Source organism: Lampetra planeri, chromosome 11 (assembly GCF_965212315.1).
Source record: "Lampetra planeri chromosome 11, kcLamPlan1.2.h2, whole genome shotgun sequence".
NCBI classification, from domain to species: Eukaryota; Metazoa; Chordata; class Hyperoartia; order Petromyzontiformes; family Petromyzontidae; genus Lampetra; species Lampetra planeri.
Window position 1 is genome coordinate 10,947,529 of NC_136117.1, and position 23,416 is coordinate 10,970,944.

The window sequence follows — 23,416 nt, forward strand, 5'->3', positions numbered from 1 at the left end:
CACCAGTGCAAAGCCACCAGTTGCACGAGGGTCCGGCGTTGGCTTGGCTCTCGGACGTAGCAGTTGGGAAAGGGGCGATTGGAAGTCCGGCCTCCGGGCCACATTGCAGGAGAAACATTGCCCCCCCCCCCACGCCCCAACCGCCATTTGACCCAGCGACACTGGCCTCGTTCTGTGTTCTTTTCTCCAGGGACACGTTCATTCTGGCGCTCGTCAACAGTGGCACGAGCTTCTTTGCTGGCTTCGTCGTCTTTTCCACCTTGGGGTTCATGGCGGCCGAGCAGGGCGTTGACATCTCCCAAGTGGCCGAGTCAGGTGCGGAGTCACGTTCCACTCCCTTGTCCTGAAGCCCAGCCGTAGTGCAGCTCCGACTTGGTGACGATACCAAATTTTGGATTTCTTTAAATCGCAGCACAATTTGGGATGTTGCCCCGTGGCGTACCGGCGATCGCACTCCATTTGCAATGCGATCCAGGAGTCGCCTCTGTCCACCCAGCGAGTGTAAATGGGGACGCCACACCCAATGGGCGGGTCACGTGTGGCGGGGTAAAGTGTGGGTAACCCCCCCCCCCCCCCCGCGGCTTCCACCGGAGCAAGGGGCAGGCAGTCAACAGCATGGGTGCCTGAGGGCAGGGAGCTCCTGACTGTGGGGGTAAGTGGAGGAGAGTGAGCGACCTTCCGCAAAGCGAAGGTTGACTGGGAACTTGGACAAACGGCCTTGGTTGACCGAGCCGAGAGCTGTAACGGTTTCTATTGGCTTGGGCTCGGCTGCATTGCCTTCGTTGCTTCATTGAACATGAAGTGTTTTGGGCGGCGCGATGAGAACCGAGATTGCGGGGGGCTCACAATGGCGTGGTGGCTGACACAGTGCCGCGCGTGCTTGTGAGAGTTCTCTGCGGTGGAGCACGATCGCTCCAACAGGTCACATTGACTCCATTTAGCCCGCGGCGTCCCGTGGTTGGAAACATTTCCGGGAGGTCCTTTTTTGAGCGAATTGAGTCACCCCGTCTGTCACCACCAACTCGCGCAGCACTCGGAGGCTTTGAAACTCTTTCCCCCCCCACCTCCATTGGGCCCCTCCCCCCCCAAAGCCTGCGGAAGTCGCCGTTACTCTGCTAATTGAACGTAGTAATAATAACCCTTAATTGCCTGCCTTTCGTCAACGCCTTCCAGGACAGTGTGTGTGTGCGCGCACGCCGTACCACGATACAATGCTCACAGGACGCCAGTTTTGTTACATAACGGGTCTCGTTTTACGTAATTAATATTACGTGAACATTGCAATCGCTCAGTTCATGAAGAAGGCGTTGCTACACTGCACCAAATTTACGGCATTTTTATGATGTTTTGTAATTTTGACAAAATATCCAACAAACTCGATTGCACAGCGGAGGAGGAGATGTGTTGTTAATTCTAATCACGCGCGAGGGGATGGAACAAAATGTTATTTGATTAATTGCATGATTAGCGACGTCTCATCGGCCATTAATTGAATGATTGACTTTGCGCTTACAATTTTCAGTAACTCGCTTAACAAAAAGAAAGGAGCACCAAATCCCTTGCCTGCGACTATTTTCACAAACTTTTAGCGAGCGGATGATTAACCAACTCAAAAAGCATGCCTGGCTGCGCGCGGGCAGATACGGTGCCAATGAGCGAGGGGCCCGTCGCAGAAATTCGCCGCTCAAGTCGTCAAAAGTGACAAGTGCTGTACCTTGAACTTTATGGCGAAGGGCAAATTCGATAAAGCGGAGCAAATGTGGCGTGCTTTTTGTTATCAGGTGGGACATCTTATCGTGGAACAGGGCTATGGTAATTGCGCCACGTACGTTCGGGACAACAGGGTTCGAGCGAAGTTACAGACCAGCCCACAGAGTGGCATGGAACGCATCCACAGTAACTGCTCGTGGAATTTGAGCTTTTTCCCGTGGTTGTGTTGGAATCCCAAATTCCCATTCCGATCATGGGCGTGGAAATGCATTGACATGGTGCGAATTCACAACTGGAATCCCCCTTGCAGACAAAATGTATGCTGCTGATGGAATAGTTGAATCTGCGTCTCGCATTGCAGTTTTACAATAAAAGTGTGCTGGGTCCTCATGCGGACCATAGACTGGAGCCATGAGCTGTCGGGGTCGTGAATGATGAATTATTGGAAACTGGCTTACGTGATACATAAAACCATCGTCCAATGGGACTCGGAGATTCCATCTACAAGCATCACACACCTCCCGCAATTAGCAAGTCTATATTTGCGTGGAGTATAATGTGACCATTTGTGACCTCGCTGGATGCTTGGGTATTTTAGAAGGATCTGCGAAAGGAGGTCGAACATATGAACGTGTTTATTAATTGACAGTTGCACCATGCACAGTTAACTTGCAGGGCAAAATAACTGCCCACAAACTATTTTGAACGTAGGTAAATGTGTTGTTGAAGTCAGCGATTTAAGAATAGAGTGCTGTAAATTATGATGCGGCTGATGATATAAGACAAGCCGGCCTTTCCCAAATGAAATTCTTAAGATGAATGCATAACGAGGAGGTACTAATGAACAGGAACTCATGTGATGGCTTCTTAAGTTAATAGTTTCCTATTTGAAAGATCTCGTTTTTTGCAGCAGTATTGATCGGCACACTGGACCCGCAATCCGAAGGTCGCTCGTTCGATATGAACTCCCCATCACCACAGTTGAATCAATGGGAACATTTCCTTATTCACTTCTGCGCGTGGCGAGGCGAAGTGTGGATGCTTCCACCTCTTCCAAGATGCCTGGCTAGTGTGGATGAGAAGGCCAAATACCCATCAGTATAGTGGGGGGTTTTTCTAGCACTTCCTCGCGTTGAGGCCCTTTTGCCAGCAGTGGGATGGGCAAGGGATCGCAGGGCTGCACCTGTACGTCTTTAGTGAACGTGCTGTCCTTTTGGAGCCATTGCGGACGCTGTGGATATGTGCCGGACACCATTTTCCAAGAACTGGGTTGGGGGCGGTAAATTGGTCAGGGCGGATTTGTGACGGTCAGATATATTACTCGCCGCACTGCAGGGGGCGGAGCGGCGGTCTCGGCGATTAGGCCATCGCGCCAACAACTTGATTTGCCGGCGACGGGTAACATCAGAGGCGAAGTGATATCTGAACCGGTGCCGGCTGCCTCTGCCTTCACCAACGCGCACTGACCAACACGGGGGATTACGGCGACTGACACGGCACGGGGAGGCATTAATTCAACTGCAGATTGACAATGGGCCCTAAAAAATAAAATCCATACATTTGCATTTCAGTCATGTGCGTGTGACGTAAGCTGACATATATAGACTGATATGTATGGTACACGTGCGAGCACGTGGTATGTGTGTACATGCTTGTAAATGGGTGATAGCTGCCTTCACAATAAATGTCTCGTGCAACGCATGTGGGGAAATCTTTATTAACATTCCGTTGATAGGAACACAACTCCAGTGTCTTTGAGGTTCATGGGAAGGTTGCACAACTGAGAGGGCACTTGATGTACTCTTGCCACTGCAGTAAAGCGTGCGTGTGTTCTGAGTTGGCTGGCTGGCACCTCAAGGGGCCAGAGCACTGAGCGGGCACTGCCGAGTCCCTGGGTTCAAGTCGGTTGTTCAGCTACCTGTGGTTAGACTAGGTCATCGGGTGTGCAGTGAGTTCATGGTCTCAGCCTGGTCACTCGCGCATGAAAAAGAACACGAGCTATTTTTTTTATTGTACTTAATTTGGCTTATTCCAGCTATGGATGGCGAGATGTTAATTACCTCGCTCGGTATGCAGGAGGTCGTGGATTCGATCCCGACTTGGAGTTTGCACGTTCTCTCTGTGGTCGTGTGGCATTTTTCTCCACGTCCTCTGGTTATCCCCCACCATATTTGGAATCAGTATGCATTTTCCACCTGATAAGCTACCTCGTTGAGAAATCATTATTTGTGGCCAGGTCGCTTCTGAAAAAGAGCTATCTAATTGAGTGGGCCTTACCTGGTAAAACAAAATAAAAAATATAGTTTCTTTTTTCGATTGAAGTGACTTGAGAATTCGTTCTGCGATGTGATTTTGCAGGGTTATTGTTTTATACGGCGTCGTGCAGGTCCACACACTGGAAGGTGAAGTGTTGAAAATGAAAATGCCTTCAACTCACAACCCCATGCCGAGAGCGTGATTACAACAATATTGGGGGGGGGGGGGGGGGGAGAAAGAAAAGATATATAATTGTGTGTTTTTTTGGTGGTGGCTGCTGTGCTGGTGTGTGGCCTACTGCAGGTCCAGGCCTGGCCTTCATCGCGTACCCCAAGGCCGTGTCCCTCATGCCCGTGGCTCCACTCTGGGCTGCTCTCTTCTTCTTCATGCTCATTCTGCTGGGGCTGGACAGCCAGGTGAGGGCCTGGGCCACAGCGTGGGTGGACGGTGACAGCACAGATGGTGGCAGTGGCTGCAGTTGTAATTTTGATCCCGTTGTGGTGAATTATTGCATAGCCTACTAGCAGAAGTACCCGGCGTTGCCCGGGTGAAAAATATATTTCTTAATAACCTTACATATATACACAGATGGGCTGCTACCCCTGCCCCCCCCCCCCCCCCAGCCACGATCTCCTCGGCCGCTGTGCAGTAATATGTACGGCCTATAGTGTGGTGGGGTGTCGAGGCCTAGTACCGTGCAGAGCTTCCGGCCTCGCCTAAATTGCCCACCCGGCTGAGGCTGGGTACTGGGGCCGTTACCCCCCCCCCCCCCGCGCTACAATAATACTGTCTAATCGCTATAATTGTATTATCTACCGACCCTATAATAGTAATTGCACACATTGGGGTGGGGGGGGGGGAGTGAAGAGGACGTGAAACTTTGATGAATTTATCTCAGAGTCGCGTGTTAATGCGCGCGCATATTTTTAACGGGAATTAAAAATGGCGTCCACCCCGCAGCGAATGCGTCGCTACCCGTTGCCAGGGGCAACCGCCGTGGAAAACCAAACGGACCAATCGTGTCAAGCAAATCCCTCACATTTCGTCCAATGAAACTGCGTATGGTCCGGCGACACACAGACAGACAGACAGATTTGCGATTTTATATATATAGATGTATGTTGAAGTTATTTCGCACTGTACGTAGCCAACTGTGCTCATTGAAGGTACGGGTGGAAGGATAACAAACTCAACGTAAGGAGTTTTAAATAAATTATCTTTCAATCCTAATATCGGAAGGAAGAGTGTTCCAGACGGCCGCAGAAGCGCATCCGAAAGCGCGCGATGCGGTGATCGTCTTTGTTCGACGGCGAGCCGAAAGCTGCTGCGAGGATGACCGGGGTTCGCGTGATGGTCTATGTTCTACTGTACCCTTATCAGCACGCGCGTTTTGCCCGACGCTCGGTCTGCCCCACAGTTTGTCGGCGTCGAAGGCTTCGTGACGGGAATTTCCGACCTCTTCCCCGCCGCGCTCACGGGCGGCTACCGCCGCGAGGTCTTCGTGGGCGTCTGCTGCTTCACCTCCTTCCTCATCGCCATCTCCATGGTCACCGAGGTGAACCACCGTCACTATCACCAGCGGCCACGACCTGTCCACCCGGTGGATGACCGTCTCCCCAAGCCGTCGCCGTCTCTCGCGCCGTTTACGTTGCAACATTCCCGTCCAGCTCCTGAGCCGCGAGCCGCTTTCTTCGCTCCGTCTCTGCGGTGGACATCCCCTTGAGCGTGTTCACTCCATTGGCTGTCTCTCCATCATTACTCTTGACCGTCAACCATCGTCCCTTAAAGTGATGTATCCTGACCAAGCCCACCTGAAGGGTTGTTGTTATTCATTGTGTCCGGTGTATATGTGTATGATTAATCGTTAGAGGTGTGCCAATGAAATAATCCGACTAGCTCCTGCACACCACCTGATTTCATTGCTCCACCTCCCCAGTGGACGGCTTTCGGGCATGCTCCATCCTTTGGCTGCCACTCGGTCATTGGTCTCTTCCCAAGCCCACTTGCCCTCCTCAGCAGTCAACGTTGCATGCCAGAATGTTCGTCAACTCCGTGGAAATTCCAAACGGGCGAACCCGGCCCGTGTGAACGCTCGCTGCTGTTGCCGGTTGTGCGTGAATGTTGGAGCCAACACAAGTGCTCTATTGTGAGCGTCGGTGAAAGCAATCTTTGGTGTGGCCCCGCGCCAATTCAGCTGTCAGTGTGTGACATTCACCAGCCTCAAATTAGTTTCCCATTTAAGCGCCTTTGCCACACTTCACATCGTGTGTTTAGTTAAGTTACGCAATGAAACGCACTGACCGGAACGACAAGGGATAAAATGTGCCACCATCGTCGCAGCGTTATCGCACCGGTGCTAACCGGTCACTTGCCATAGCAGATATTTGTTTTCAATATTTGCCTGCGCAATAACAACACAGCGTAGAAGCAAAATAAAGAAACATTCACCAACGGGATATTCCGAATCGTTACGCTGCCATAAACCCACGCTGCAAAAGCCCGTGTTTACGCGCTGGGACGTTTCACAAAGCGGAGCGGCCATGTTTTACGTGACCTCACACAGCGCGGCGCTTTGCCGTGACAAGACGCTTACGTCGGCCTTGTGTGTGTGTGTGTGTGTCCCGCAGGGCGGCATGTACGTGTTTCAGCTGTTTGACTACTACTCTGCGAGCGGCATGACCCTGCTGTGGCAAGCGGGATGGGAGTGCATCGTCGTTGCCTGGGTCTACGGTACGGCTAGAGCCCAGTGGCCGCCCTGGTTTATTACTGTGGGTGTGTTAACACCGCGGGTGTATGAATCACAAATACGCACCGCGTGCTTCATGAGCGGATGTTAAAGGTAGTGTGGCGTTAAAAAAAAAAAATGTGTGCCGGTGTAATGGTCCAATTTCGAAAAATCACTCGCAAAGTACAAAAATTGGGTGAAGCCACCAAGTAACATTGCCCCAGACTAAACCTACTACAGACGAGATGCGTCTGTGAGAAACAGTGCCTTCACGACAGCCTTGCGGTCTGGGAATTAACGTCGCGGATACCAAAGGTACCAATTATTCGATCTGATCTGTCCGCAAACTATCCCTGCTACGTAATCTTCAGTGGGATCGCACGGTGTGAACGCAAAGGCACGAAGATTAAAAAACCGCCACTGACCTGCGGTCTTGGTGTGGTCGATTGACGGCGGTGCCAAAACGTCCTTAAATATTTGCATTTGTGTTTGCACCTCATTCAGTGATGTTTTTGTGAGCCTGGATGGGAGGGAGAAGAGTGTTTGAGATGGAGAGGCTGATGTGAGCCGATAGGGCACTCGATGCTGGAGAGAGATGGGTGAATATATTTATTGATCAGGAACTCTACGATTTCTCATTTACAATAACCCCACTCCACATGTTAAAACCTTATTTACGTATAAAATTGTATTTAATATTATTGCGAGGGTATTAATTTCTTGATTGGATTTCATCCTTTTATTTTGCTTTCATACGATAAAATTATTTTCATTTGGCTTAATGTTGCATTGTTTGTTCAATTGGAATGTTGTTGTATAATAGTAATATTCGTGTTGTTTATGTTCTTTACGTAAATCTGCATTCACATGGTGTATCTATATTAACTTAGGTCTCCTTTATATATAAAAGATATGCTTTCTCATTGGGTTCTTACCTCGATAAAGCTCTGCCTGAAATTATTTAGTGAATGTATTAGAAATATACACATCGACAGGCCTATTTGCAGGTCGACTCAGCCTTAAATAAGTACCATGTACAGTGGAAACATCGGTACCGGGGAGACAAAGGTGGCTATGTGTGGTACTGGCCACCCAGCCCCTTGTGTGTTGTGTCGGCATGCATAGGTGGGCACTAACAGCACTTGCCCCAGCAATCTGTTAAAGGCTATTCGGGGGATCTTTGTCTTTGTGTGTTGAGCAGGTGGGGATCGCTTCATGGATAACATCGCTCTGATGATTGGCTACCGCCCATTCCCCTGGATGCGTTGGTGCTGGGCCTTCGTGACACCGTGTGTTTGCACGGTAGGTGAAATTTGAGATGTTAACATCTCTCAGGCGAAATGTTAACTCCTTTGCCTGGTATACAGGTGGTTGTGGGTTGGATCACGTATTTGGAGTTTGCATGTTCTCCCCGCAGTGGTTGCATGCATTTTTCTCCGAGTCTTCTGGTTTTTCCCTACACTTTTAGAATCAACGTGCGTTGAGAGTATTTGGCTGCTTTAAATTTCCACGCGATAAGCCACTTCGTTGAGCTATCATTTGTGGCCACGTCGCTTCTGACAAAGAGCTACATAGCTCAGTGGGCCTTACCTGATAAAATAGTAACTAGTTTTGGTTTAATTTAAATAGTTTAATTACATTTGAATATGTAATCATTTGTATTAGCTTCTTCAATATGCGAAGAGGCTTCAGTGCTTTGTAGACCTGAGTATCTATTTTGGATAGAGCGGCACCTATACCAGCGAAAAGCCAGACAACATTTGTTCCCTTCATTAACCAGCAGTGACCCACATGGCGAAGTATGGCCAACCTCTTCCCCCAGAATTGACTGGCACACCTACACCAAGACCTCTCATTGTGTTGAACCTATCCAGCAATGTTTCGTGATATCAATTCAGATGTTTGTTTCGTGCTCATTGAAGGTACAACATACTTTTGTTTTAATTTTAAGCTTAAAAAAATAATGATCATAGAAAATTTCAATTAAATAATTGTAATATTTACCAATGGAAAAGAGGCTCGTGGTATAAGTGGCCTTTCACTTGGCATAAATAAATAAAGGACGCGTGCATGAGTACACAGAGCTAACATCCAAGAATAATGTATTGAACTAGTTGAGATTTACCCAACCACTGTTTGCATGTATTGATTCACCACGGTGTTTCCTTGTTTGTATTTCCCATTTCGAATGCTTCCACCGGACAGGGCATCTTCTTGTTCAACCTCCTGAATTATAAGCCGCTGACGTACAACAAGGAGTATGTGTACCCCTGGTGGGGCGAGGCGCTGGGCTGGTGCATGGCCCTCTCGTCCATGCTGTGCATCCCGGTCGTGGCAATCTATCGCCTGGCACGTACCAAGGGCAACCTACTGGAGGTGAGATCCCTGCTCCAAACCCACCTGCATTGCTGCTGCTGCTGCCACAACGTCCCACCACCTCCCCCCTCCCACCTGTTTAGTGGAAAGTTCCTGCAGGATGTTAGAGCCGGTGATTTCCGAGACACGGTTAAAGAGCGACAATGTATGTATGTTGAACTTCTTTCACACCATACGTAGCCAACCGTGCTAATCGGAGGTGCGGGGGAAGGACAACAAACTAAGCACAAAAAGCAGTTGTCACAAAATGAGTTTTCAACCTAGATGATTTAAAAGTGCATCGCTCCAGTGGCTTTCTAATATCGGAGGGAAGAGCGTTCCAGACGGCCGCAGAAGCGTATCTGAAAGCAAGCGGTGCGGTAATAATTAGACACGCCCAAGTGGCTTGGGTCAGAGCACTGCGCTGACTAAATCTGTGGGAAACATTTGGCATAATCTGGAGATAGGCCCTGCACACATGAGGGGGTAACGCTCAAAGCTCCGCATAGATAGATTCAAGAACTCGTTGCTTTACTGACGTCAGTCACTTGACCACTGTGCAGCTTAGAAGCGTACGTACAATACCTGGTGTTCTCGGGCAGTTTTTCACGCGGGTGTTTTTGCCTGTGATAAAGGAAGCCAAGAGTACCTAGAACAACCCACGCAAGTTGTGTTTATTTTGTTTAACCAGGTGAGAGCTTAAAAGACGAGGATATCGTCTCAATTGTTTCATCATATTGATACTGGCAAGAGAGGGCATGGAGATATATAGTCTCATTAGTAAGAGTTGACCTGCGGCATTAGTCTGCCAGTAGCGGCGATATTTGCTATGTATGATCGCAATTGAGTAATTTGCGGGTAGTTTCTAACGTGGAAATTTGGACCCTGACGCTGGCACATAATGAGACACTCTTGTGAAGGATATCGGAGGATCTTTAACGTCCGCATTGAAGCAGACTGCACGTTTGATGTTTCTTGCTCCTGCGGTGATTATCATACGAGGTGATAACGCTCAAATCTCACCATAGATGGATTCGATCCATTGCTTTACTGGCATGTTCTGGCCACCTCACAGTCTTGTGGCCATTTAAATTATACAACAATGATGAACGATTACTAAATACCAGCAAGGAGGATGAGCAGATGGTGCAGGCGTGAGGACATCTGGTGATTGACTTCCGATCCACTCCTCTCTGTTGTTCTTCTCCAGCACCTCCCGATTAGTACGGCTGGCTACGTACAGTGCGAAAGTTCAACATACTTACAACCACCCTCTCCCCTACTTACCAACCTCTACCAATTTTAATTTGAGTGTGCTATTTTATTGAGGGACTGCGTATTGCCTTGGTGTGGTCTGGGACTGCTTTTGCTGTTGTTTTTCTACCTTGCCCAATTCGAACGTATATACTTTATCTATTTGATGTTTACATTTTTAGTGATTTGCTTTCCTTTCCTATACCTGGCACTTCTATCGTTTATTTGTATTGTTTGTTGTTGTTGTAACTTTCTGACCCATCCCCTACTGGACATCCGTGAAAAGCAGCTTCATAGCTCATCGGATTTCTCCAGGATGAATAAAAGATTCTGATTCTGTCTCCATTCCGTCTGCAGCGCTGGCGAATTCTGACAACCCCGGTCTGGGGCTGCCACCACATGGAGTACATGTCCCCGACAGAGCCGGCCCCGCAGAGCATCCAGGACGTGGAGACGACCCCTCCGATCGCGCTGACTCCCACGGACGAGAAGGTGGTGCTCTGCGAAACCATCATGTAACGAGCGCATCGATATTCCCGTGCCGTTTCTCTCGGCAAACAAAAAAAATAAACAAATTAACCTTTCCTGTGCGGGGGGCATTTCTTGTGCCCGAGATGAGACAAATAATTGTCGCGGTTTTTATTTTTTATTTTGTACGACATAGATCCGTGTTATCGTGATGCTGAACTTTTCCTTTGTAATCGGATGCTGCTGTGCAAAGGATGGATGATGGAGCGGGGATATTCATACGAATGACGGTAAAGATGAATGAATATTTCCCATGACAAAACAATATGGATTCTTCCCCAATTTGCGACCACGTCAGCATTTGGCAGCAGTTATTGATCAATGGCACTGGTGTTCGAAATAAGCTGTGGAACTTCGTACCCTTTCAGGTGTTATATATATATAGATATTCTCGTTAGTGACTGCACATTTCTACAGTTGTATTCAGTGTTATGGTCGATCACAAAGTGTTGACTGTTCAGAAGATTCTATCCTAGTCGACGTGCCATCCCATAGAAGCTGCATTTCTATGCATTGTTGTGAGCTGAACCAATGGAAGAATCCACATGTTATGGATCATTACTTAGAACCTAATTGTCCACCTGGGCACGTCTATATTCTCGTATTGCACCACTAAAGTTCGATGTAGAATATAGTTAAGCATAAAATGCAAATGTCTGTAAGTGTTCATGATCGCTGCATCGTTGCCAAACATGTGAAAGTATATCATGTGGGGTTTATCACGTGTGTTTGAATGTATTAGTCTGCGCGTGTTTTGTGCGTGGATAATTTCAACGCGTAAAACTCATGTTTCGGTGTAACCAATGACGAATAAAACAAAACAAAAATCCACCACGCACGGATTTGGAACCGTCAAGAGAAAACAATGCAATAAAGTGTGTCGAGGGGTTTTTCTTGCGGGAAAACGCCGATGTACACGACGGTTTAGCGCTGGAGGAGGATAAAAATCAGAGTTTTGGCGAGAAGGCGACAGATCGCCCCGTGCCCGAGTCATTGCAACAAAATTCCACAGCGGCAGATGCAATCACGTTTCGTGGCTTTTCGTCACTGGTTCCTGTGTTTGTCTGCGGGATGCCTACTCTTGGCAGGAAAGAGTGCATTCTCATTATACGTTCGGCATGACGTTTTAAAGTTATCTAGTGGTAGATTGTAAAATGTTTATAGTTTGTGTCTTCCATGACATAGTCTGGGTATAATAATTCACTCCGTTATCAGACGTTACCAATCACCGTGTAAAGAATCAGTGTTGGTTATTAACCTGTGACAGTCTTCCAAGAGATGTTATTCTTAACAAAAAATATAATCCATAACTGCTGTGGTGTTAAAACAAAAATCTTGTAAAATCCGACTACATTTTTTAACCTAATATCAACTATTCTTCTTGGATTGAGTTAAACTTACCAAGTAATGTCGGGCAAAGTGGGTCAGGTTTAACGTCCACCATATTCCCCTTAATGCAATGTTTTTTTTTACATGCATTTTTAGATTAAACATCAATATATTACTCATATATTGAACTCTAAAAGGCCATAAAATTGATTTGTATAGCACATTCTGGTGATTTTAATGTTTTGTTCACGGCCTTGTTAATCCGTAGAACTCGGAAGGATATTTAGCATTGGTGTATCTTGCTAACAGAGACCTCTTCTACAGTTCCAATGTAACACAACCAGACACTTCAAGTAATTAATACCAATCGGAAAAACTCAAAGAAAAAATAATCGTTCAGTTTTACGCATTTATAGGTTTGTAGGTTTAAAATGATACGTTTTTAAATGGTGTTGTCTTTTAACAGGTATTAAAATGTACATGTATAAGATGAGGAATTGAGAGGTATGTTGCTGTAGAGGTTGAGATGTATAATGGAAACTGAAAGTGGTGCCCTAAGGTTAACATCCTCCGCTTTCGTGAACATTATACTGGTGCTTTGACTGAAGAATGTGACCGATGTAAGTAACAGAGTGGAAATTCAATGCACACTTTACAGCCTACTATTTTTTGCCCTGTACATAAACAAAAAAAATTACAATAAAAAAAATACCGATTTACAAAGGATATATAGCCTCTGATTGTTTTATTTGTCTAAAATAATTCATTGGCACATTATCGTATATCCTGGTTTTGTGTTGTACGTACATCATGTGTTTGAAGAATAATCGTAAACTGCTGGTCTCTGATTGGAAGGGGAGCAATGCTGCTTGCAGTTGTTTGTATACTGGTGAGCCGAGTTTGATTTATGGCCACGGCTAACAGTGGCAGGCGGATAATCTGAACCGGTCCCCTTTACTATCCCACACTGACCAGCATAGTACAGTCAAACAGTCCGGACAACACCACCACATGGGGACGCCTTCATTCAGCAGTGTAAGTTATTACAGAGACTTACGAACATTCGACTTTCGAATTTTCAGAGATACGAACAAAACTGTCCGTATGTCCAGTTGCCTGTTCGGACCGAGAGTCGTAAGTTCAAACGTTGCGCAACAGATAACAGTGTTGGCATCTACATATGAAGAACCAGTGGCATGTACATCTACAGGAGATTATACAAATCTTAAAGCCATTCCCCGTGTTTAGTGTAAATGCCGTACAACATGTTTGGAATCGACAGAAGTAAAAAGTTTGACTTACGAACAAATCAACTTACGAACAGACGTCTGGAATCTAACTCGATCACAAGTAGAGGAGTCCCTGTACTCCGACAACCGTGGTCTGCTTTGCTGGCTTTCTCATGGGAAATACAACAGTGCTTAGAATCGCCCTTGTTAATCCCATTGGCAGCGGTAATTCTGATCATATTACTGGTAGGAACCTCCTGGTTACACCAGCCCACAGGGGATTATTGTGTCCGTCCGTCCGTCGTGCATCCAAAAATGGGAGGGTTGGGGCTGGGTGGAGAGGGGCTGGGTGGAGAGGGGCTGGGTGGGGAGGGGCTGGTCACCCCGTGGTGCCCTTATAAAACTCAACGTTTAACCTACTCATGCCGGCTTGTGCCCGTCCTCACAGTCGGCCATATTTGTGGAATACACCACGCCGCCGTTGACCCTGGCCATTGACCGAGCATCCCAACGTTCCTACCAGCTCCCTCCGCAGGAATGTGTTTTAAATTAAATTTCTACCGTACCAGTTAATTGCTCCAAGAATTTATCACGATAGGACTTCATATAATAGTCGTGATGCTATTGTCACCCGAGGAAATGGTGGTGGTTGACTTGCGTCGTGGTAAAAATTGTAGTAATTGTGATTAACTACAGTGTTGCTGTGGTGGATTGTGGTGTTTTTTGGTAGGCGAATTGTACGAATGTTGTGAGACTCCCTTCCTGTGGGTGTCGAGGTTGCCATACCCTGGCTCGCCAGGAGAAGGCAGTACAGCAAGTGGAACCAATCGCCACCTGTTTCTATCTGTTCGGGCATTGAGTGTTCTACCCTCGCATGCGTAGGGTGTTCTCCGGGTGCTCCAGTCTCTGTCCACGTATAAACACTCATTAATTGGCGGAAAGGTCTTAAAATAAACCAATGCTGGAACTCTCCTGAAAAAATGTGGCTTTAATGGATAAATCAGTAAAATAAATATTTTTTTGCATGTGGATGTCTCTACTCATGAGCATCGATTCGACTATAAGTGTGCGAATTTAAGCTTTCCAGCACTTCCTTCAAGAACATCATTAGAATTTGAATTAATCACCCATGCACAAGTGGCTATACATGTTTTAAGGTTTAGGCCTGGCGGCCAACCCGATGTCTGTGTATGGGGTAGTCTGCCAGAAGTCTTAACGACTTCACAGGCAGGCCAAGTTTAAAAGTAGCAGAGCCACTGACAACCGCCTTGGTCGGTGACGCCGTCACACCAATCTGATCGGAAGGCATCGGAGCCTTCAAATCAGATTGGTGCAAAGGGAAGAGGTGGGAAGATTACTAATTTAATGAATGAGGGACGGTTGAAAACCGTTGGACAAGGCAAAAGGCGATTGGAGGAGGAGAGGAGAACCTGCTAGAAAGGGGGGTACGGGATATATAAGGTGCCCAAGAGAGAGAGTTCGGGGTGCATTCTGGGGTGAAGCCTCTATAAGTATGGTCTCGACGTGTTTGCACATTATCTGCGAATAAACCATGAAGTTGAGTTAGCTGTACTTACCTCGTCCGAAGCCCTTTTCACACGAAAACCCCGGCTAGCCGGAGTTTTTAAGCCCATATTTAATTAATTATATATATAAAAAATTAAAGTATCATTATATGAAAATTATTTACTGAACACCTGTTGTATAGTAATTTTTAAAAAATAATAAAATTCACAAAAATGTGTTGTATCATTTCGATTTAAAGCTTTCGTGACTGCAGGGATTCATCTTCTTGGTTCTTTCGGTAAAGTCACGTAGAATGGAAATAATAAAATAATAAAAATAATAAAAGAATAAAAATAAAACATAAAATTACTTTCTTATGTTTTATTTTTATTATTTTAAAATAATAAAAATAAAACATAATGAAATTATTTTATTATGTTGTATTTTTATTATTTTATTATTTCCATTCTACGTGACTTTACCGAAAGAACCAAGAAGGTGTTGTATCATGTATGTCTAAACCAGTAAGTATTTAGTATTTAAAGTGTATTAAATGCACTTGCAATGGCGGGGTGGTGACGGATGGGGGGGGGAGATGGGGGAGTGGGAGCGGAGTGGGATGGAGAAGGGAGATAGTGGATGGAGAAGGGGGGGAGATGGAGGAGGGGGGAGATATGAGATGGAGGTGAGGGCGATTGGTGATGGGGGAGGGGGGATATGGGGGGGGGGGGTGGAGGGGGGATGGAGGACCAGAATGCCGAACCCACTTACAGAGATGGCTACAAAGCAGTGCTCGTCACGGAATACATCAAGTGAGTTGTTGCTGCGTTTGGTTTTGGAGAGTCAAACTGCACACACTGCTCTATGTACTGGGATACACGTGCACACAGGTTTTAGTTTCATGTTTAAAACAAAATTAATTGGCGGCCAGCGATACTTTTCCGGTCACCGAAGCATGCCCCCCCCCCAATGAGATGGAATGTCCGAGATCTTCGCTGCATAAAGTACTGGACTTAATTTTAATAATTGCACGGCTTAATTAGCATAATGTGAACAAGAAGCAGCTGGCATCGATATGTAAGTCAATGCAGAGTGCAGATAATTGTCGTAGTTCAGTGGATGATGTATCATGGCTAATGTGATCAAAGAGCAGGATTGTATGCAGAATCGTGGCACTGTATTGCCATCATTGGAAAGCATGCAATGCATCTTCAGCAGCGAATTCCATCGCTACAGCAAATAAGGTTACATGGGTAAATGATTGCCCTCCGACTTCCACACATTCAAGGTCTCTTGCTGAAGATTGTTTTAAGGACACTTATCTTTGTTTAATCCGTCTTTCAAAATGTATTCTCGTGTGTGCAACAGACTGCCAGGGTTTGTTTAAACGTGTACCGTTCTCTTTCGCCTGACCTTGGGATTTGCCAAATGTCAATCAGCAGAATAGGTTTATTGAGCGGGGTTGCTGTTTGCAAATTTCTAAAAAAGAAAACAATGTGCACATTCAACGCTGCCTACAAAATGAAGAACAGCAAACATGTAATTCCTACTTTTGTCACTGCCAACCCCAGTTTTAAAATTATTATTTTTAAACCATGACCTTTGTGTCTGTGGAGGTGGAGTGGTTCAGTGGCCTGTGCCACTGAGCGAAATGGTCCTGGAACTATCCCTTGACCAACGTGGTGAAGTATGGTCACACAACCTCGATTAATACAAGGCATGGGGCGTAACTTTATACAACATATGATTAAGTGAGGACTGTAAATTACCTGCAAATTCAAACGTAATGGTTGTTAATTACTGTACTGACACTAATAGTGGAAGAAATCATCTTTCGTAGGAATGGTTGTTAATTACTGTACTGACACTAATAGTGGAAGAAATTATCTTTCATTGGAAATTTCTAGTTTGACCGGTAAACTGCCAACCCAAGTATTTTTTTTTACGATGACGCGGAGTGGTGGTGGTTGCAGTAGCTTGTGCCACTGTGCTATGAGCCCAGTAACCCGAGTTTCAGCAGTGAGTGGTGACTCACCAATGGTGAGTAATATCTGAACTGGTCCTGGGTCTATCCCTTGACCAACACGGTGAAGTATGGCGACACAACATCAATGAATGCAAAGGCACGGGGCATCCTTCATCCAACAGAGGATTCAGTAAGGACGGTAAATTGTTACGTGCCAAATCAAAAGGAACGATTGTTAATTACTGTATTGACGATACTGGAGAAGAAATTAAACTAAACTATCTTCTTGGTTCTTTCTGTAAAGTCACGTAGAAGGGAAGTAATAAAATAATAAAAATAATAAAATAAATTTTTTTTTATTGTTTTATTTTTATTATTTTATTACTTCCCTTCTACGTGACTTTACCGAAAGAACCAAGAAGATGAATCCCTGCAGTCACGAAAGCTTTACATCGAAATTTAAACTAAACTATGTAAACTAAGATGTGTTTATTTTACCAGGTAAGGTCCACTGAGCTATATAGCTCTTTTTCAGAAGCGACCTGGCCACAAATGGTAGCTCAATGAAGTGGCTTATCATGTGGAAAAATATAGCAGCCAAATTAACGTGTGTTTTTAAATGTGGAGGGAAAAACCGGAGGACCCGAAGAAAAACCCACGCGACCACGCGGGAGAGAGACACCGCAAACTCCAAACACACAGGCGTCAGGGTCGGGATCGAACCCACAACCTCCTGTACATACCAGGCGAACTAGTCAACATCTCCGAGCCACCATGGCGCCCAATTCCCAACAAAAATTCAGCTTGAGTTGGCAATTGCTGCTTTGGCCGGTACTCCGAGGACAACGGCCTCTCTCAAGTCGAAAAATCTCCCCTCGATTTCCGTTGGGGCGCAACGGGACGATAACCACGGAGCCAGCTTTGGTACAGTGTGCAGCGTGAACATTGGCAGAGGCGTGATTTAATCCTCGAAGTAATAGCGGCTTATCTCTCCCAGCCCACAAAACAATTTTAAAGTGTTCCGTGAACAAATAAATCAAGCCAACGGGTTTGCGGCCGTTTGAACAAGCACGGTGCGGCAGAGGGCTTTTGCATCGCAGATTATGGAGCAGTGTGGCTCATGGAGCTGGGGGCCCACTAAGCCGGTTGAATTAATCCCGAACTTGAGGCTTGGCAGCTCCATCGGTTTGCACGTGGCATGCCCTCCGAAAGTTGAGGGGCAGTTTGTGTGTGTGATTGCCCTGGGATTGCTGTGATCAGCTCTGTGAGGACTTTCCCCGGTCTTCTTGGTTCTTTCGGTAAAGTCACGTCTGTCTCCCCGACAGACCTGGTCTTCACCTGAGGACGGCTGCTTGCGTTGTGGCCGAAACGTCGTGAGAATGATTTTATTATGTTTTATTTTTATTATTTTATTACTTCCCTTCTACGTGACTTTACCGAAAGAACCAAGAAGATGAATCCCTGCAGTCACGAAAGCTTTAAATCGAAATTTGACTTGCCCCGGGTTACGCTTGATGAAGATGGAACATGCCGTTTCGTGCGCTCGGTATTTATAGTGACCACGGCAATATTTTTTTCTTTGCTTATGCAACGAGTTCCGTGGGGTGTGGGTCACACGGTTGGGTCCCCACGAAGATCTGTGGAGCCGTGCCAGCCACCCCCTTCCCACAGCAGGTTCATTGTGTATCGCAGATATTGTTTAACTCCACTCATAACTTTAGGTATAACGTTAAAAAACAAGTTTCAAGGGCACGCGGCAATGAGATTCTCTGTTTTCGTAACAAAGTCTTGTGCTTGCGCTCGTCTAAGACGGTCGCCCCGTTATTGATTGCTCGACAAAATGGCAGTCGCCGTCGTAACAACAGTGGCCTTGCCTTGAATGCACAACAGTGCATCCTTTTTGTTTTACCTTTATGTAAAAATTTAAATTAACTTAAAATTCTCATGGAATTTATCATGCACATGATATAATTTTTCTACGCTATTTACCGTTATCAATAATCGCCCAGTTATTAGCAAATACAACGCAAAGTTCAAACCCTAAGTTAGACTGACACTGTTTGGGGAGGAACACCTCCATTCAGCAGTGGATTGACAAAGTGTGCGTGAATTATTTTAAAACAGGATAGATATAAAACAATGCAAGTGCAAAACACTATCAGTTAAAGGCAGTGCAATTTGTCATTCAAATACTCATATTACAAAGGATCTGATTGCAAAAAAACACTTTCACGAGGGTGGCCGGGTGGGTTCAGGGGTCAGACCGCTAAAGCTTGCACCACTGTGATCCTCGGTTTGAAGTTGACCAACCACCTGTGTTTAAACTGGCCTCTCGAGTGTAGCAAGTGCAGCTGTAAATACAGATTTAGACGGGGGGTGGCCAAGCCCCTATAGTGCCCATGCCTCATTGCCAGTTGCGAAGCAGCTCTCGCTCCTCCATCTCATGCCCTGGGCTCTTTCGCGTTCGTCTGGGAAAACAGACGGGCAGAACGTGGGTCATCGCAATTCGAATGGGCCAAAGTGTACCGAGACTGCTGGCGACGCTGTGGTGTCACATGCCATGCGACGCACACAGACAAAGACAAAGATCCCCCGTAGAGCGTGAACAGACTGTAGGGGCAAGTGCTGTTAGCGAGCACCTATGAAGGCCGGTATGGCGCACGAGGGGGTGGATGGCCAGCACCACGTCCGGCCGGCTTTGTCTCCCAAGTGGCGATGTTTACACACCTCACCAGGTACTCATTTGAGGCCCAGTCGACCTAGGGGAGACCCACAACCCGTTCAGATGAAACGTCACCGGTGTTGTCCGTGAGCGGGAATTGAACTCGGGCCGCCGGGTTCGCAGCGCAGCGCTCTAACCGCTACAAAGACAAAGATCCCCCGTATAGCCCTTAACAGACTGTTGGGGCAAGTGCTGTTAGCGAGCACATATGAAGGCCGGCACAGCACACGAGAGGGTGGGTGGTCAGCACCACGCCCGACCTCCTTTGTCTCTCCAGTGGCGATGTTTACGCATCGCACCGGGTACTAAGTTGAGGCTGAGTCGACCTAGGGGAGGCCTAGGGACCGGTTCAGATAATCGTCACTGGTGTTGACCGTGAGCGGGAATCGAACCCGGGTCGCCGGGTTCGCAGCGCACTTGGGCTCCGATGGTCAAACGTGTCAAATGAGATGAGCGTCATCAGGGGGTTAAAAACAGAAAATGTACGCAGATGGATGGCGTGATTTTTTTTTCGTGGCTGAAGACGCGGTCACAAGTTGAACGTTTGCTGCGAGGACGCACGGCAGATTGGATTAACTTGGAAAATAAAACCATACTCTTAGTTTTTTTCGGTAAAGTCACGTAGGTAAATAAAAAAAATATTTTTATTCATACTCTGAGGTTTTTTCGGTAAAGTCACGTAGGTAAAAAATGAATTAAAATGTTTATGAAAATAACAAAATATTTTTATTTAATTTTTTACCTACGTGACTTTACCGAAAAAAACCTAAGAGTATGAATCCTTGCAGTCACGAAAGCTTCAAATATAAAATAAAACCAGCTTCGCTCGCTCGCTCGCTGGCGCACATCCCCCGGCAGTTGCGCGGAGTTTTTTGAGCCGTAATTTCTCGAGGCCTATTTTTTGCCGCTGAGAAACATAACCCACCTCCCCCAGCCCCTGCCCTCTCCCCCACGCCACGTCAATGTTGACAGGGCACACGCTCTCAGCAAGAGGTCGCCTTCCAGCAGCATGTGAGACAAATTGTACGTTGAATTGGGCCAGTGAGCAGAAATGCACACTTCTGCAACAGCGTCGCTTTGTTAAAATAGAGCGCCTTTTTATTTATTTTTTACAATTTTAGAGAAGCTGATCGTTAGCAACCACCACCCACCGCTTGAATAATAACTGCACGGGTCTGTTGCTGTTGCCTTTTTTGGTCTGATGTCAACATCGCCGCCGCCGCCGCCACTACCGTCTGCCCTCCATATTTGTTTATACGCTCATGATTCACTGCGACGATCGATTGAATCTGCATTTGTACATTATTTCCGTGCTACACGGATGAATTTGATCTGTTAATACGTGGCAAGTACTTTATGTATGCAGTCAATGGAATGTTGGGGTAGTGTGTACGTATGTATGCATGCCTGTATGTGTTCACGTGTTTACCCAATGTTTTTTTTTAATAGGATGAGGCATCCAACCCGTTATTGCCGTTCACATTACACAGCTATATATTTATATTAATTATTATACCACATTCTCTGATTAGCGTCTTGCTTACTGCCTGTTTTCAGTTTTCATTATGAGTCGAGATATGCATATTGGAGCGTCATGATAGTCGTCTGTGTACGTTGTGCAATTCGTTTTGAGTGTTGTGTCCCAACGTCCCTATTAACACTGAAAAGTAGACAAGGGGGTTAAAGTGAATACTGCCAGTGAGTTTAACTTCAACCAAGAGTCACTGGAATGCCTTGCTTCATTTTTTATTCATAGGCGGCTGCTAATTAGGGCTAACAAGGCATAGTCCCCCTCAGACCTAATTCGCGACGTGCATTCAAACCGTCTGTCGAGTAAAACCTCTTGAATCTGGACTCGGCGAGGGAGCGTAACGTCACACCACTAGCAGAGCACGTGGACAAGTGGAGAATGCGGTGAGCCCGTGTAATTGGGCATCGGTCCACCATGTGCTCTGCGCTGCGCAGAAACTTTGTGCGGTCTCATTTTACCATTGGGCATCACTCCGCCACCATGGTGACAATACACATGCAGTATAATTATGAAAATGAATTGATGAAAGATCTGTCCATACGCAATGTTTTTGTTATTTACTCTATCAGCCTATGGACTAAAAACATACGGCATTTTCAGTGAAGCCTTTTCAATAATTAATTGGACACTTGAGATTTACTTAGGGGACAAGGGGCATTGTATGAAAGCAGGGGGGGGGGGGGTTGCCCTGTGGTTTCCATGAGCCTCACCGTGGCATTCGGTCGACATACACCGTGTAAAAGTCATGCAAAGGAATTTCCTCCAAAATTGATACTTTGACCGCACTAAACATTTCTTGCTGACATTGTCATTATAAATCTAGGTCAGTTATTGACCTATGGAAAAGTACATTTTGTATCGTATTGACAAATGCACACATTCTTAATCCATCACTGAAGTGTCAGTGGACATTTATTTTCGTATGGTATTTGGTGTCACCCAGGAGTAATGGCAATACATCAAAATGTATCGACATGTATTACTTAGAATATGAATAATAACGTACAGCCCATTGTAAATCCACCACTAAAGGCTCCCCCAGAGTCATGGGGGGGTTTTTTTTGACCATACTTTACCATGGAGGCTCAGTTCAGATATGGCTCGCCGTGGCTGGGCATGGAATCTCAGCTTGCCAGGCTCAGAGTGAAATGTGCGAACCTTTGCTCCACTGCTGCATGCAGATGACTTATAATATGCACAATGTTGACGTATGTTGGGTCGTATCATTACCAAATATCAAATTTTCAGTGTTGCATAGGTCATCTTGATATACTACCTCACTATGTTCCCAAGTGTGCTGTTTGTGCTCATAGGCTAAAAATAAGGAATCACTACCCAAGCACATGGTAGAGTGATGGGTGTATGAAGGATCCATGAGAGTGTGGGTGTCATGGTGTCTCAGCTCAACATTCCACTTGAAAAGAGTGGAACAACATGGACGTCCAGAATTAACGCCTCATTTGAGACCCAAACATCACCGCATCTCGTGGCTTTTGACATTCCTCGCCCTCGACTGGTGGAACCATCAACGGAATAAGAATGTTAAAAGGCTGATGGGCACATCTCCTTCATGAATGGTTCATTAAAGGCATGGCCACAGTCGTGCGACTGCGGCCATGCAACCCAAACTTTTGGACGATATAGTGAACCACTTTAGTATGCGCCTCTTCAGTGGAGGAGGAACAGCAAAACTACGCAAACTCTTTCCCGAAGCCCTCTTGTCGAGGCTAGCAAACCTCGATATTTGCATTGAGCTCCTGAAGGCATAACAGTCGTGCACAAGAATAAAATGGAACTTGAAAATAAAAAAATACACTGCTCTCTCTACTTGCAGGCTTCAAAGCATCACTTCATCGGGCCCCACCTCCTCGCGTGCTCAGCGGTTCACTCAGCCAATCAAATGAGGGGTGTGAGGCCCTCAGAATGATTCCATGGGGTTTTTTTTCTTCTCCCGAATTACATAACTCGAATAACCTGGCTCTTGCATCCACAGGCCATAAAAGCCTTCCATTTTGTCAAAGCACTGTACAGCAGAGTGGCTATCTCAGAGAGAGGCTGTTTACATTGCAATGGCAATTACCATTGTGCTTTGACACGATGTAAAATCCAAACGTGTTTGGTAGTAAATCAGTTCATTTTGCATTCTCGACGTGTGCACATGCAGTGCAGTAAATGTGTAGCTAGTTAAGTGCTTCTAATGACCCTGTAAAATTATGCAGCTACATGAGTTGAAATAATACCAGCATAGCAGAGAGCAAAGTTAAAACGTAACTTTTTCATTACTCTGACTTTTAATGACACCATA

At 46.1% G+C, this 23,416-nt stretch overlaps 1 protein-coding gene across 1 annotated transcript in view; it reads left to right on the forward strand.

The window, feature by feature from the left end:
* The window catches only part of LOC144721308 (sodium- and chloride-dependent creatine transporter 1-like), a 39,513-nt gene extending 26,630 nt beyond the window's left edge, over positions 1–12,883 (forward strand). The window contains exons 7-13 of the mRNA XM_078598834.1: positions 191–315; positions 4,270–4,382; positions 5,384–5,521; positions 6,594–6,696; positions 7,893–7,993; positions 8,897–9,067; positions 10,658–12,883. Coding sequence (XP_078454960.1) covers positions 191–315; positions 4,270–4,382; positions 5,384–5,521; positions 6,594–6,696; positions 7,893–7,993; positions 8,897–9,067; positions 10,658–10,819 — 913 coding nt within the window. The 3' untranslated portion in view covers positions 10,820–12,883. The remainder of the gene's footprint in view (positions 1–190; positions 316–4,269; positions 4,383–5,383; positions 5,522–6,593; positions 6,697–7,892; positions 7,994–8,896; positions 9,068–10,657) is intronic.
* Positions 12,884–23,416: the final 10,533 nt, after the last annotated feature.